Source organism: Talaromyces rugulosus, chromosome V (assembly GCF_013368755.1).
Source record: "Talaromyces rugulosus chromosome V, complete sequence".
Classification (NCBI taxonomy): domain Eukaryota; kingdom Fungi; phylum Ascomycota; class Eurotiomycetes; order Eurotiales; family Trichocomaceae; genus Talaromyces; species Talaromyces rugulosus.
Window position 1 is genome coordinate 3,151,502 of NC_049565.1, and position 15,321 is coordinate 3,166,822.

The 15,321-nt window shown below is 50.7% G+C and overlaps 4 protein-coding genes across 4 annotated transcripts; all 4 read right to left on the bottom strand.

Annotated features, from left to right (window-relative positions):
• Nucleotides 1-172: 172 nt before the first annotated feature.
• On the bottom strand, nt 173-4,747 carry TRUGW13939_09649 (uncharacterized protein; the record flags this gene model as incomplete). Its single annotated transcript, XM_035492769.1, has 5 exons — nt 173-1,319; nt 1,376-1,882; nt 1,943-3,961; nt 4,015-4,078; nt 4,150-4,747. 5 exons carry the CDS (start codon nt 4,745-4,747, stop codon nt 173-175), a joined length of 4,335 nt encoding a protein of 1,444 aa, XP_035348662.1.
• An 898-nt stretch (nt 4,748-5,645) lies between these two features.
• On the bottom strand, nt 5,646-6,595 carry TRUGW13939_09650 (uncharacterized protein; the record flags this gene model as incomplete). Its single annotated transcript, XM_035492770.1, has 4 exons — nt 5,646-5,840; nt 5,910-6,019; nt 6,094-6,152; nt 6,291-6,595. The coding sequence occupies 4 exons, from the start codon at nt 6,593-6,595 to the stop codon at nt 5,646-5,648; spliced, it is 669 nt and encodes a 222-aa protein (XP_035348663.1).
• Nucleotides 6,596-7,569: 974 nt separating this feature from the next.
• TRUGW13939_09651 (uncharacterized protein) lies at nt 7,570-10,430 on the bottom strand (the record flags this gene model as incomplete). Its single annotated transcript, XM_035492771.1, has 3 exons — nt 7,570-9,576; nt 9,632-10,130; nt 10,186-10,430. 3 exons carry the CDS (start codon nt 10,428-10,430, stop codon nt 7,570-7,572), a joined length of 2,751 nt encoding a protein of 916 aa, XP_035348664.1.
• Nucleotides 10,431-12,805: 2,375 nt separating this feature from the next.
• On the bottom strand, nt 12,806-14,856 carry TRUGW13939_09652 (uncharacterized protein; the record flags this gene model as incomplete). Its single annotated transcript, XM_035492772.1, has 4 exons — nt 12,806-13,827; nt 13,878-14,043; nt 14,116-14,637; nt 14,818-14,856. Coding segments are annotated over 4 exons (1,749 nt in total), but the record flags the coding sequence as incomplete, so codon positions are not given.
• Nucleotides 14,857-15,321: the final 465 nt, after the last annotated feature.

Sequence of the window (15,321 nt, forward strand, 5' to 3'; positions counted from 1 at the left end):
CTTTTTTTGTTAAAAAAAAGTCCAAAGTATTAAGGCGTGTCAGAGCCAAACAACAACAAAGCAACGAAAGGGAAAAAAAAAAACAACAGGTCAGAAAAAAGCAATGATCAACATGTTATATATATACATGTAGATATAGCAGGGGCATCTCTGGACTTGTTTTTAGAGGAAATCACAGTACACGGCCAGCAAGGGAGCTTGAGCTGCGGTCCTTGGTTTCTACCTTTTTCAATCCCCTTCCGGCTTGGATCGATGCTAGCAAAGCACCGCGATCCGTAGGGCCTCCACCACCAACGGCAACAGGAGGGCCGGGAGGGGGAGGAGGGGGTGCCGTACCACCTGGAGGCGGCGGCGGCGGGGGAGGAGGTGCCATTCCACTTGGAGGAGGTGGTGGAGGTGGAGGCGGCGCTGATGGCGGTCCACCAGCGGTTTCAGCATCAGAAGCTGGGGGAGGAGGAGGTGGTGGTGGTGGTGGCGGAGCGGCCGCAGGAGGACTGCTTTCTTGAGCAGGAGGAGGAGTAGCAGGTTTCTGTTCATCGGTTGCACTCAGCGGCCGAGGAGGTCCCATCGTACCAAAAAGAATGCTGGCAAGCTGCTTGGCGCTTCCACCCCCTGGACGCTCATCATCTTCGTCGGAATCGTCGTCCTCTGACTCGCCAGCAGACCAGTCGTCATCCATTTCTGGACGCGTACGAGTCTTACTAGCCAAGGGGCCTGGGATGGCTGCGGGCGCACTGGCGGTGGGCTTCGCGGTTTCCTGTTGTTGCACAAGTCGATGGAAAGGATTGGTAGATTGGACTTCCGGCGAAGGGGGCGCGATTGGGGCCGGAGATGCATCTTGTGGAGGCACTTCAGTAGTCTGGCTCAATGACCGGAAATAGGGATTCTTTGACTCGGTCACAACTATCTCGGGGCTATCGGCAGGAGGGTGCTCGCTTTCTGGGCTTGCTTCCCTGTCGATTGTCGTTGGTATAGGTGGAGCCGCACTTGGCAGAACTTGGCTTTGAGCTGGAGTGCTGTCCTGGGGGGTGGTGATATCAACTGGTCCTTCTTCATCGTCGGACGAAGATTGCTCTTCGAGTTCTTCGAGTTCATGTTGAAGCTGACGTTCACGCTCCTTGGCTGCCTCCAGCTCTGCCCTCTGAGCTGCAACTCGGGCTTCCTTTTCTTTTGCCTCTCGCTCAGCCGCTTGTTTGCGTCGTTTCTCTTCCTGTTTCTTGATCTTTCCCTGGCGGACCTGCTCCTCGAGAGCGCGGAGACGAGCCTCATGTTCATCCCGTTCTCGTTGCAACTCGTCTTCCTTCTGATGGGCCTCCTCCCTATCATCAAAGTCAGATATTGTACTTTAGGGTAAATTTGAAAGAATGGTACTTACTCAAGTCGCTTTGTTTCCGCCCCCTGTGCTTCCTGCTCTTCCCGAATAGCTTGTTCTTTGATCGCAAGTTCTTCTGCCTTGGCCGTTTCCTCACTACCTGTGGTATCTGGCTTGATCTTACGCGAGGGAGGTGCTGGAGGAGGCTTTTTCCCTGCAGATTTCGCTGCCGAAGGCACCGGGGTTTGTTCGTCTGCCAGACGACGTTGTCTTTCTTGCTCTCGCTTGGTGTCTTCTTCCTCTGCCTTTCGAAGACGCTCTTCGCGCTCCTTCTTCTCACGCTCCTGACGTTGTAGCAAGGTGTCGCCTCCATTGTTAGGCTTGAGTCCAGCTGCGGCCATTCGCTCGGCAATGCGTTTCTGCGCGCGCTCCCTAGCAGAAGCCACACGTTCCTGGTGAGTGAGCCCAGCCAAGGATCCGGCCGAATCTGTTGATGGAGGTGGGGAAGGCCGAGACGGTTGCTCGGCGCTTGCTGATACCGGCTCAGAAGGTTGAGAAGGCTTTCGTTGTCTGAAGGAAATTATTAGTTACCTTCAGTTGGTTGTAGAGCAATAAAAAAGAAAAACTCACTCTTCTTTACGAATCTTGGCAGTCCGACCACCACGTTGCAGATCGTAAATCAAATCCCTGATAATATCTTCCACTCCCAAAGCGTCTTCCCATCGGCGTCTCTCGTGCTCACGAGTGGAGTTTTCAGTTCCCTCTTTCAAGCTATCTTCGAGACTTGCCGAGAAATCTTTGACGCTTTCCTCCACATCCTTTGTCATGGCCTCGTTTCGCTCACGTTCTGCTTTGATCTTGACATTCTCCTCCTCGAGACGGCGAGTGGATGCCCCCTCGTCGTCCGAAGCAGGGATCGGGCGTCCAGCCAGCTCAGCAGCACGCGCCTGCATACGAGCTCTAGCACGAGCCTTGATTCGGTCAGCTTCAGTGATGGCACCACCTGGACCTGTTCCGATAATATTCAGAGCACTATTCGGGTTGGCCTTGGCATCCTGCAAGCGGAAGAGTTCGAGTCTTGCTTCGGCGATGGCCCTCTCTACCTTGCGCACATTGGATGCAACCTCGGGGATTTGATCCTGGCAAGACTGAAGTTGGCGACGCAGAGCCCTACGCTCTGCCCCCGAGTCAACATGACGGAAAGCAGCATTTGGGTCAGTGTCGATGTCGTCTTGGACACGTCGAATACGATCCATCATGGATTCTGCCTCGCGTCTGTCCCTGCGTTCCGAGGCGTCGTCTTCCTCTGCTTGGTTCTGATCTCTGAAGTCAACCGCATCAAGCATAACCTTTGTCTCGCGGAGTTTCTTCTTCAATTGGTCCACAGTCATTTCATCCTCGGATTTCTCTGAAGTCTGCGATGTTGCTGGAGATGGCGCCCTGCCTTCATTTCCAAGTCGACGACGGGCGCTAGACTTGTAGCCCACAAACTCATCGTTGTTCTTGAAAAGCGTGGCATCACGGCGGCTGGCTCCTGGAGATGTAGCGCCGCCACGGAATGAGTGGTCTTTCAAGTAGCTAACACCGGTTTTTTGGGGCTGGAGGAAGGCACCAGTGGTTTTCCGAGTTTCCGCATCCTGCGAGAGAAGCGACTTCACCGTGCCGATGGAGTCGTTCAGGTTTCTTGTCGATGGCGGGACTAGCTCTGGAGGTAGGCGATTGGGAACGGGGTAGCCGTTCAATCTCCGGTAAATCAAATGCATTGCGACTGCAAATTCATCCATGTTCAATCTTCCTCGGTTGTGAGGATCGGAGAGAGTCCAGATGCGCTCTAATTCATCCCTTGGCATGCCACTTTGTCCCATGATCTCAATGGCAGTCTCACCGCCAATATAACCTTTGTGTAGACCATCCCAAGCGCGGAACAACTGGTCGTAGATTTTCTTCTCGTCTTTTGTGACAGCCCAGGGAATTGTTGCATTGCCCGAAAGCCCAGCTGTAGAGAAGGCGCCTTCGCGGCCGGGCTGGGGCATTAGCTGCTGCTTCAGAGCTTCGATGTTTGGCAGGCCAGTAGCGGGAGCGTTGACGAACCCCCATTGACCGGGAATTCCTGTTGGTTGTGCTTGCAATGCGGTCATTCCGGTCTGCGAAGGTGACAAATTCGATCCAAACCCAGCAGGCATTGGCGGCATAGGAGGGCGCGGCCCAGTGTACCCAGCGGCTTGCGGGTTATTCAAAAGGCCAGTCGCTTGAGGCTGTCCTAGGAAACCCGTTTGTTGAGGTGCCAAGCTTGAACCAGAGTATCCACCGGGAACTTGAAGGTTGGCTGCCTGGTTGTAGAAACCTGTAGGCTGGGACGTGAGTTGATTGAGCAATTGGGTATTCGACGGTTGCTGGGGTTGGGGTTGTTGAGGCGCCGGGGGGGTGGCCGAGTTCTGCATGAGGGGGACATTTGACGATGGCGCTGGAGAGTGGTTGTCAGGAACTCCAAAAGATATAATATCGACCATGCTGGACACTTCATTTCTGATCTTCTCTGGTAGCACATCTGGGATTTCCTTTTGCGTCAATAGCAAGTTGCAAAGGTACATGGCGAGCGCAAATTCCGGGAAAAACAACTGGCCCGACTTTGTGGTATCGGACAAGACCCTTGAAGACGTCAGCCAGTTCTCTCCAACACATTGTGAGAAAAACAAACGCACCATATTCTTGACAATTCGCCTCCAGGTAACTTGGACCGCATCAACAGATCTCTAGCTTTGTCACCTATTGACCCAATATTAGCTCATTGCTCATCCCAGCTTAAAGCCCCCCAAATATGTTCGGAGCGTGTTTACCGTCCAATGTCTGATTTTCCCCAGCGGCCGCTTTAAAAAGTTGCTCGAACTTGGCCTGGTCCTGCGCAGTGATGAACGAAAGCCTGATGCTCGGAATTCTCGAACCGCCAGTCTTGGGCGGCGGAGTTGGCCGAGAAGAACCATCGACTTCCTGGAAAGACTGAGCCATCTGCGCGGAGGTCTTGTGCACGGCAATCGAAGGCGTCGACGCTGGGAACTGCGGGGCAGCAGGTTGTTGTTGCTGCTGCTGCTGCTGCGGTGGCGCCTGTTGTTGAAACTGCGATTGCTGGTTCTGGCCAGGGAAGCCCGTCTGCGAAGGGTACTGCGGCTGCAGATGCGATTGCGACAGGTGGCCAAGAGCGGGCATGGGCGGTTGAGGTTGAGGAGCGGCAGCACCGGGAAATCCAGTATACTGAGGCTGCATTGGTCCACCTGGGAATCCGGTTGCCTGGGGCGCCAGTGCGGGCTGCGAGAACATATTTTGTTGTTGTTGAAGGGGTTGCTGCTGTCCGAAAGGCGAGGGCTGTGGCTGCTGTTGCTGTTGGCCTGGGCGGCCGCCAGCAGCGCCGCCCAGGAAAGTGTTGGAGGAGGAGTACATTTACAAAACGGGAATCACCATAGTTTCAAACAACCCAGTGATAAGAAGCTCGACGAGGTGTCGAGGGTCAATGATGGAGCGGACAGCAGCTGCGGAGAGAGGAGATGGCAAGGAGAACGGGCACGAAGCACGGCGCAGTGGACGGAGACGGCGAAGGCAGCAACAATTCCGCGCTAGCCACAACGAGTCGTGACACTGCAGCAGCGACGTCAACGCGTCAACTGCTGCCAACTATGGCGTAAATAGGCAATCTTGCTTTGTCTATAGATATTAGATATCTCTGAAAACCAGCATCCTGCACGATTGCCTCTAGTTTTTAACGGTGTTTATCTTTTAGCACGAGGAGCACGAGGGCGAAGTAAGGCTTCAGGGACCTTGGGTCTACGCCCCACTTGGATGTATATATATCTCCTGTCGCTTTTCACTTTGCCTGTTTGGGTTTGATGAATTTGGGAGTAATTAGATGGGAATTTCCTTAGTGTCGTCCTTGGTAAAGACTGGGATTGCTGATCAACTGGTGTTGAAGATGTTGCCGCCTTCGCAATGTTCAATCGATATAGATATATATATGTGTAATGATATATTGCTTGGTTACTTCAACCATTGAGAGCAACTTAGATATTCTGACCTAGACGATCGATCAATGCAGCAGAAGCACACTTCATTAAGACACACATGCAAGGAAGTAGCTATAAACACTAGATTGTATGAAATAGAAAGGAATATCGACCGAGAACGACATAGCCTAGCTTCTGACGAAGAGACAAAAAGCCGTCCATTTTCTCTATGCTGGTAAAAGGAACTCGCTAGGAAAAAAAAAAGAAAACCCCAAGAACGCCTAACCCAGCTCGAACAGGAAATAGAATCTTAGCCTGTCCCTTTTTTGGTATTGGTGTTATCAGTCCTGCGCGCCATTCTGCTGTTGAGCAGCTCCAACCATCTTGCGCAGCTCAAACTCCTTGGTGAATTCCCGAGACAGCGTACCGAGATCTTTCACTGTATCGTGGCAAGCGCCGAGAAGTGCATCCTTGGGGGTCATTTCCCCGTCTGTTTGTACACGAAGTTCAAGCTTGTTGACCAATGGATGAGGCACCTTGAAAGAGAGATTAGTCCTACACAACTCCGAAAAGTGACAGATACCCAGGTAATATCATCGGCATACCTTGTACGCCGCAAATGTGACATGGCGGTTCTGAAGCAGCCGAGAGCGCAGCAAGTTCCCAATCGTGTGATCCTCTTTATTGAGGGTGAAGATCGAGGTGGAAGGAGTTCCTATCAAAAGCCGTCAGAAGAAGTGCCCTCTCTGTCTCTCAAGTGCTCTGTCTAAAGGCGCTGTCTGTACATACGCGTGTCTGCCTTTTCTTCGATTTTCTTTTCGTTCTCCCCTAGAAGAAAGGTTTCTGTTCTGTAGGTCAAAGGATCAGCTCATGCACTTTGCATAGCGTTTTTGTGTGACGATTTGAAAGACAAGTAGATACAATAAACCATGAGCAGTAATAATGGGTCTGGCTCGTAAAAATAGAAAACAAAGGATTTCTGGTACTTTCGAGGTATGTTCGCACCCGGCGGCGGAACAGAAGCATCTCGATAACGAGACTCCGGCGCCTCAGCACGATGGCCGTTCCGAGTCCAAGGCATGGCGAATGAGATAGTCATATGCAATGCAACAGCGACAACAAACAGGTCTTGGGAGATGGAGAAAGGATGGAAACCAAGCGTGAGAGCAAAGGGACATGACGAGGGAGAAAAGGTCGAGGGAAAGCGGAGAAGAGCAGGCGCAAGCCCGCCGGTTTTGTTTCTCTCAGGGCCTTCTTCCTTCGCCGCAGACAGAGATGAGATGATGCGCATGGGGACAAAAGAAAGAGATGGAGAGAGGGAGTAAAGGAAAAAAGGTAACCCACCTATCTGGAGCATTCATGGTGTCGGATTCACTATCGTTTTCTCCGTTGCTGAATGGCGTCCGTCGATAGGCACTTTCTAAAACCCTCCTCCTTGTACCAAAATCGGAAAACCAAAAAATAAATAAATATAAGCGTTTAGTAAGGGACAGAGCGGGTATGTTATATATGCTGATAGAAGATACGACTATCAGACTGTGTTGTCGTGGATTCAGAAGTAATCAAGTGGTCGCAAAAAAACAGCTTGTATAGAATGGATGAGACTCGCCGTCCGCTCGCTCTTTGTTGCGCGGACAAAACGCTTATCACCACGTGACCGGCGATAACGATTCAAGAGAATCATTTTCAACACATAGAAAATATTAAAGATTTACGTAGATAATATGACTTGACGTAGTCGTATATCAGAAGCTCCACCCGCGAAGCCATCTATTAATTATACCCTCGCTGTAAGAATATATACATGTATTAGTTACATAGCAAATTGAAATGAAGCAACCTTGTGCCTATCGAGTAACATCAACTGACCCCAGGCCATTTCATGTCAAAAGAGAGAACACAGAGAGCCTTTTGCTTGCATGCAGGGAATTTGTAAAAGAAAAAAAGAGAAAAACCATATTCAAAATTCGAATACAACCCGAGATCCTGTATACCATCAATGCGCCGTTTCGCCCACGAATCCCAATCAATTTTTTTGTAGTAGTAACTCGAGTCTTGGTTCGCAAAGAAGAAAAAGACTTCGCGATGCGAGCGAGGGTGGGAAAATCTAGAAGACCGAAATATACGCAACAAGTAACTCAATCTCGTGAAACCATCAAGAAAATATAAAACTCGAAGTGCGTGAATAAATATATTAATCGAGCCGTGTAGTGACTCTGATGCAGATGCAAATGCAGATGCAGACACATTACGTGCAGCAATATATTAGTGAACCATGTGCAATAAATCCCCCAATGCCGATGTTTCCTTTTTCATCTTCCAACTGCTCTTTTTCTTCTCCCGCTTCTTCTTCATGTCTGCCCATCCCTCGTCTTCGTCTTCGTCCTCACCTGCCCTAGCCGCCGGACTGTGCCGACCCTGGGCACCGACTGCCCGAACGGTGACGGTTGCCATCGACGTGGACTTTCGGTTGGATGCTTGCGATGAAGCCGGCGGTGTCATCGAACCGGAGCGTTGATTTTCGTTATTCCAGGGTTTCAACGTCGATGTGAAGGTCGAAGAGCGAGCCATGTGAGGGTCTTGACCAATGGTCGACACTGGTCGGTAGCGAGAAGCCATTCCAGCACTGCTTCGTTCTGACGGAGCTATAGATGGTGCATAAACGTGCACACCCTGGGGCGTGCCCGGACGACCCGTCGCATCTGGATGAACAGAAGCGGGCCGGTTAAGATTCCATCGAGACATAGTGGCGGGATCCAATAAACTGAGGGTTCGCTGATCCTGCCCAGCCATATTATTATAAGACGATGCCGTGGACATTGGTCGCCCACCGGGGTTGAGAAACTGGCCGGGAGGTGGCATAAGACCCGGGTTAATCTGGCCTTGTTGTCCTTGCATTTGCATCATCTGTTGCATCATCTGGACCTGAACTTGCATCATCTCCGTCATTTGCTGGTTAATCTGTATTTGTGCCAGTTCTCCAGGCGATGGCTGCTGAGACATTCCCGGGGGAGCACCGCCACCCATCTGGCCTATATTGGCCGTGGAGTATGGCCGTGGAACCCCGGCGGTTTGGGCGTTCGGACTTCCCCTTCGCATCGCACGAGCTCGTTCCTCGGATGCAATTACGCCGATTAAACCTCCAGGGTGCAAAGAACCAGACGAACCAGGCCCATACGCAGGGTTACCACCGCCCATTGCCAGGCCCTCTCGAGGTGGGCCGTTGACCAAACCTGCGCCATAATATGGATCAGAAGGCAGATTTCGGGCAAACACAGGCAGACTGTCCCGTACGCGACCAGATTCGCCGGAAACAGAGCCTGGAGCAACCGATCCCCGAAGGTTGGGATTCGACGTGGAGACACTTAGTCTTGTGGGAGGACGTAGTTTATTGGGAAAGCCGTGAGCAGCTAATATTCCAAGAGGAACGTCATCGTCATCCTCGCCATCGCTGCTCTTGGAGCCATCCTGCCTTCCTACTACGGGCAATCCCAATGTTGACATACGAGACGATAGATTTGGTGTGCTGACACTGCTCTGGTCGATTGTAAGGCGCGATAGCGATGGTGGCTGTAAACTGTTCGCTGCGGGTGCCTGTTCTCCTATGACTTTCATCATCTGCTGACGGTAGACCGATAAGTGAGCCTCTTGCTTGCGGCGCTGCCTTGCTGCTTCTCGGCTTTTCTCGGCTTCGTCCTCGTCCTCGTCGTAATCGTTTTCACCAGAACTATCGCTCTTCGACGCATTGCTATATTTGCGAGTGAGTTCTCTCTGCTGCCGATAACGCTCGAATTGAGCAGGAGTCATGACTTTATTTTGGACATTTGGTCTCGAGCTGACCTCCTGTTCATATTGAGATGCCAAACGCGCGTTGGATGTGATATCGTCATTAGTGAATAGTGGAGTGTCTTCGTCTACACTTTCGTGGCGGGGGTTCGACACAGCTGGTGGGTTGGGTTTGCTAGAAGAAAGAAGGAGAGACTGACGGACGATGGCTGCATCGGCATCGTCTACAAAGGCGGTCGAGGGGCCCGATGACTCGCTGCTTATAGATACAGGGGATGTCGCTATATTCGAGTTGTGGTTCGACTGGGATGGAGCCAGAGATTTGCGGGAGATGGGGGCATTGCGGTCGCTGATCAATCCGTCGTGAGACGTTTCGCTGTTCCCTGAATAAGGAGAGGGTTCGACAGGCTGAGAGCGGTCCACGTTTATTGGGGTGGGTCGTTCATCCTGTGGAGGAATGGGCAAAGCTTTTGATTGTATATCGTCCTGCGGCATATTAGTTGTGCGAACAGACAAGAAACTTGAATTGCCAGAGACAAACCGAATTTGAGGGCCGAAGTTGAATAGCACTTTTCCGTTTCCCAAAATTCTCAAACATGCTAGTAAAGTTATCATCGTCAGTTTCGGATAGCTGGAAATCGGACTCCAAGAGTCGAGGAGGTGTCGCTGTTGCCGTACTGGCAGAACTTGCAGTCATGGCACGGTCCCTGGCTTGAGCCGTTGACTCGGACTGCTGATATTGATGCTGAACCTGCGGCTGATATTGAGGCTGAGTCTGTTGCTGTTGGGTCTGTGGAGGAGTGGAGAACCGGGATGGTTTGGTGCCAAAAGAGAAGGTACGGCCGGCGGCACGCAGCGAGAACAGGGAGGGCGACTCTGGCATAGGCGCAGGGGGGATATCGTGAAAGGTTTTCGAGTGATCATTATGGGCAGCACCATCTGTAGAGGATGGCAGCGTGGAGGATGAGCTATATCGGGCAGAGGACGAGCTGTCGTATACGCCTGCAGTGGAGGTGGAATGGTGGGTACCTCCACTGCCCCTACAACGGTCAGCATGACATGTCGTCGCAATCAAGAGAAGGGCGTACAACATACCTGTTATTTGGCAGAGGCTTTTCTATTCCGGCGAAGAGATTGTCGGACTCTGCAGTGGCAGGACGATTATTATAGAATCGGCCAGCAGCGGCGTTCTTGAGCATCATGCCGCCTTCGAACGACCTGGTGCCACCACCAGGACGCTCAAATACACGGAACGACGGCTCTTGTCCGTTTTCGACTTCATCCAAGACGTTCCCCGACGACTTTCGGCGGGCAAAGCCCTTGGGCAGTTTGATCGGCATTGGAGGGATAAAGCGCGAGTTGTTCCACAGGCACAACCACGGTTAGGAAGGACCTCGGCGAAGAAGCGAGGGGCTCGAAGAAAGCAGCAGTAGAATAAGAACACAGTCGAGGGATTCGTTCAGCGAGCGAGACCCTTTTTTTTTTTTGCAGCCACAGGGGTCAGAAGGGCTGACGGGGCCGCAGAGAACAGAGAGAGAGAGACACGGGGGAAAGGCTGAGCCTAGCTGAAAAAGAGGCTGTGGCGGAGGAGAGTCGAGTCAGTCAGGCAGGAAGGAGGGAAGAGCAGAGCAGGGCAGGAGGCTCTTTCTGCGGCGTCTTCTTCTTCTCTCGTCGCAGTCGAGAATGGTTTTTAGAGGACAGGCAGGCTTTTTTTTGTGTGTTTTGGCTGAGACGAGACTTTTGGTCGACGGCAGGCGGACGGGGGTGTGGTGGTGGGCTAAGGCTTGTTGCAGGGGCGTGTTTGGGATGATGTGTACACCACCGTTTCCGGACGGGGCTGCAGCTGCGAGCCACGAGTTTAACGGGCGCAAAGGAGATGGTAAACGCAAAAAGAAACAGAGCAGAGCAGATCAAACGAAATAAAGTAACATGGGTCAAAAAGCTGACAGGAATGGGCGGTTGAGAAGGTGGAAAGCTCTGCTGGGCGTGGATTCACGACATCACACCAGGCGGACGGCGTAACGGAGATACGGCGATACCACGGAACATGTCTCTGACATTGTTACTAGCGCCGCCCGACGATCTCCAAATTTAGCATGTCTCGTTTGTCTTCTACAGGATATAATAATAATTACAGAATAATAAATAATAAGAATAATACTAATATAATAACAATCACTTCCAATGCTGGCGGCTAACTGCCAGTCCAGCGCAAATTGTAATTCTGCACGCTGCAGTAATAATAACAATAATAATAATAACAGAGCGTGCCCATTTTATTGGACATTGCCGGCGCGTACTATGTTTAGCTTGCTTGTCTAGCTCTACAAGCATTTCTCGTGCAAGTTACCTCGGAACGTGTTGAAGTGAAGGCTAAAGCGTCTTGATAAAAGATAAAAGTGGGCGTTATCGACATCGAAACCCACGTAATTCCAAACTGTGTTTTACATTCACAACGTCACATCAGAAAAAAGAAAGAAAAAAAGAGCTGAACAACAGTCTATGCCTGTGGTTTTTCGGCACAGGCACAGGGTGGCGTTCCAAGTTTCAACTGGTGTGATCTGGCCCGGGCTGGACCTCGCTTTCGGTATCCGGCGGCAAGCTAGTTCTCTCGATAGAGCTTAGCTGGCCACAGTTCAGTCCTTATTATTGAGAATTTTAAGACTACGAATACAACACACAGCCATATTGATCCTTGCTACGCTGCTAGCAGCAAAAAAAAAAGAGTTTTTCTTTTCGCCTGCTTGTTCAGGGGAAGCAAACCATCCGCACAAACGCAACCCCGTGAAAATGTCTCGGTCTTTCTGGTTTATACCAAGTCGTACGAACTCTTCGCAAAATAAATTCAAAGACACTTTACTCCGAAGCCATGATTTCAAATACCATTGGTTTCACCATATCGATCGAGGATTAGGGAACCTTTTCCGGCTCGGAATGCGAGTGGACCACGATAGATCCTCGCACACGCAATACGTGGTACGTACAGTACACTGTAATTAATAAACAAACATAAACAAAATAGCTACTCTGTATATTAAACACAACAAAACATAAGAGAAAAAGAAAGAAAAGAAATGATACCATCAGCCTTGCCCTTACCCACCAATATTCATTCCTCGGATTGGAAATAATATCATTAATGAGTTAGGTGCCAGTTAAGTTGCTGTTTGCAGCTCGGCTGGAGTAGTCGTAGTAGTACTGGTGGAGAACAGCGCCTGCAACAAGATTACGTACGTCCTGTCAATCTCTCATCAATCAGCAAATAACAATCAAATAAAAATAATCCTTCTGGGCCACCAGTGCTCGTCGCTCGATCGCAGCGATCGGCCCCCAGTTTTCCTGGCTTCTTATGTGGGACCCTGATCGACATTTGCAAGTCGTCACCATAATTTACGGCTATTGATAGCCTAGAGGATACGACCGATAAGTCAACTACGGATATTCAACGCCTCTGATAAGGAAAGAAAAAGATTTTTTTCTTTTCATAGCATTCCATTCAGAACTGTATGGTATTTGTGGCTTCATTCCGTAAACTTAGTCTTCGATCCTCACTCGGCTTTGAAAGAAACAAAGAAAATTATTTCTGAGAATCAGTAGCTTTTAAATGTTTCAGCGAATATCGGGGAAAAAGCCACCATCGGTCAAAAAGAACTCCACGCTAAACACCCCGCTATCAAGTTTCCTCCATAGTAAATAACCTTCCCAAATTCCCAACTCATGCCATTCCATAGTCCCCTTCGACAACGATTGAATCCTGGGCCCGGAGACCGCCAACCAGCGCCACTCCAGCCGGAACCTTGACGTGACCGACATTGGAACAACCAAACGCCGTAAGCTTCTTGATTGACGGACAGCATTTGAATATAGACGACACAATAAAGCCGTCCACGACCGTGTGGAATGTAATATCTAAATCTTTTAGGCATGGATATGTCTGGCCCTCGGAGAAGACGCTTTCAAAGGCACTGCGAGACACATGGCGACAGGAGCTGATGTCGAGCGACTCCAGTCGAGAACCCGAGTGCTTCATCAGGGCGATGAACCCATCCGATGCAAGTCCCACCGGCTCTTCGGGTCCTTCTGGATTGGCATTATCAACATCTCTGGTAGACGAGACGTCGACGAATTTCAGCGGCGGGTTCGACCATCCGGTAAAAAGGCTCGCGAATCCTTTGTCCGTACAGACGGAATTATCGTTCAGCCGTAATTTCTCAAGCCGACGGCAGTTTTTATGAATGGACTCTAGCGACACGTCATTGACTTCATGGAAGCTTTTCAGAGAGAGCGTGCGCAGATTAGCCCCGAGTTTGTCGATTAGATTGGTTACCGTCTCTGGCTTGATGATTTCATATGGTTCAAGCGATAGGTGCTCTAGTTTCGGTAGAGTGGAAATTGCGGCAATCGCCTTGTCCGTGAGTTTCCAGCATAGAGTCAGTTTCAATCGGCGGAGGTTGGTACAGTTCTTGCTCATAATCTCAGCCGTCTCGTCATCAAAGGAATAGTCAAGATTTGATAGCCGCAGTGCTTCGAGCTGAGGTCCAAGGGTCTTGAAAAACTGCCTCCAACAACTATCCGAAACGAGGTTGGAAGAATCTAGCTGCAGCCGCCTGAGTTTCAGCTGCCGTTGTGTCATGTAATCAAAGACTTTGTCTTTGATCTGACCAGCGAACCGAAGATTGACATTCTCCAACGATGGCATAAATGCAAATATCTTTTCGAAATCACCCGTCTCAAGCTCTGCCCTTGGTTAAAAAATTTGACCCCGGGAAACAGCATGACTAACTTACTACCACAGTCGTAAATGTTGATAGAATCGAGATCTGCCCGCAGGAATAGCTGCAGTGTCCTGGGTGTCAGAACGCGTCTCTTGGACAGAATCTGGCTGAGACGATGAAGAAGCTGCGAGGGCAAGTCGCCAAACTCTTCAACATCATTAATGTTGTCGGCGACTTTCTGTGATATCTGTTAACCTTTTCTGTAAACCGAATAAGGAGGCGGAAGACTTGCCCTGGTACACATTTCCACCAGACTTGGGGAGCCTTGTGCAGCTACTCCATCGAGTATTTTACTTTGGTTTTGCCGACGGGCAGTCTTAGGCCCGGTTTTCTTGGGCTTTGATTTCTTTTCCTCATTTGCGATCTCCTTGGAGCATTTGCCACAAAGTAGACCTCCATTGGGGCCAGTTTTGCTGTAAGGCGAGACCGTAAAGCGTTTACTGCAGACCTCGCAATTTTCTAGTTGGCCAGGCAAGGGACGGGTTTTCTGGTACATCATCTCTCGCGCCAACAGTTCGTCATCGTCATCGGGCTCTCCCGCACGACGAGCTTTGCGTCGTGCGAATTCCTTGGTTTGCTTGATCTTGGCTAAGGTGGCAGCCTCCTTCCGCTTCCGCTTCTTTCTCTCTTCAGGAGTTTCAGTAGACTGGTCGTCGTCGTACTCTTCTTCTTCTGCCTCATTTTCTCGTTGCTCCCGCTCTGCCTCGCGGGCGGGTTCACGTAGCCGCCGTTCGTAGTCATCCCGGATCTGGGCGGCCGAGATATTGTTCGACTGCAAAGCGCATGAAAGTAATTAGTAATGCGGTCTTGATTACCACAAGAAAAGCCTTTTGATGCATGTTCTGTCTCCACAGGAAATATCTCACCGCCAGAAAATCAGTCAAGGCTGAATGGCTGCAAGATCGAGTTAGCACGATTCGGGGTGAAGCGAAATCATGGGAGAATGACTTACGGGCCCCTGATCTGGTTGCCTCCTTGCCGTCGATTCGACCTATAATTTGTTAGCCAAGCCTCAGAGCAAGGAAAGCGTGACTGCACAATGTAACTGACATCTTGAATAATGATTGAGTCTATCTTTCGCTGGTTTAGGAAAAAACGTTCTCGATGCGGGCTGAGGAAGTCACTGGAACTCGTGGTAGTTTCGCGTTCCACTTAACGCGAGACTAGGCAGCACTGCGGGGATCCACGGTTCGACGTGTTGAGAGCCTTTGAGGCTTGCAATGCGTTCTTCTCTCCAGTGGGAGTTCTCAGCGTCTTTCCAGCCTGCTCTCGCCAGCAAGTAGTCACAGAAGAGTCATTAGCGAGACAGAGAGAAAAGTGACTGGTTGCAAACAGGGGAAAAAAGAAGCAAACTGGCAGTGGCGACAGGGCAGTCTCGCTCCTTCCTTATCGCGGTGCCGGGTGCCCGGGCTTGTGGAGCCGCAGGCCGCCCTGTGGTTCGCCCGCCGTCGCTCGC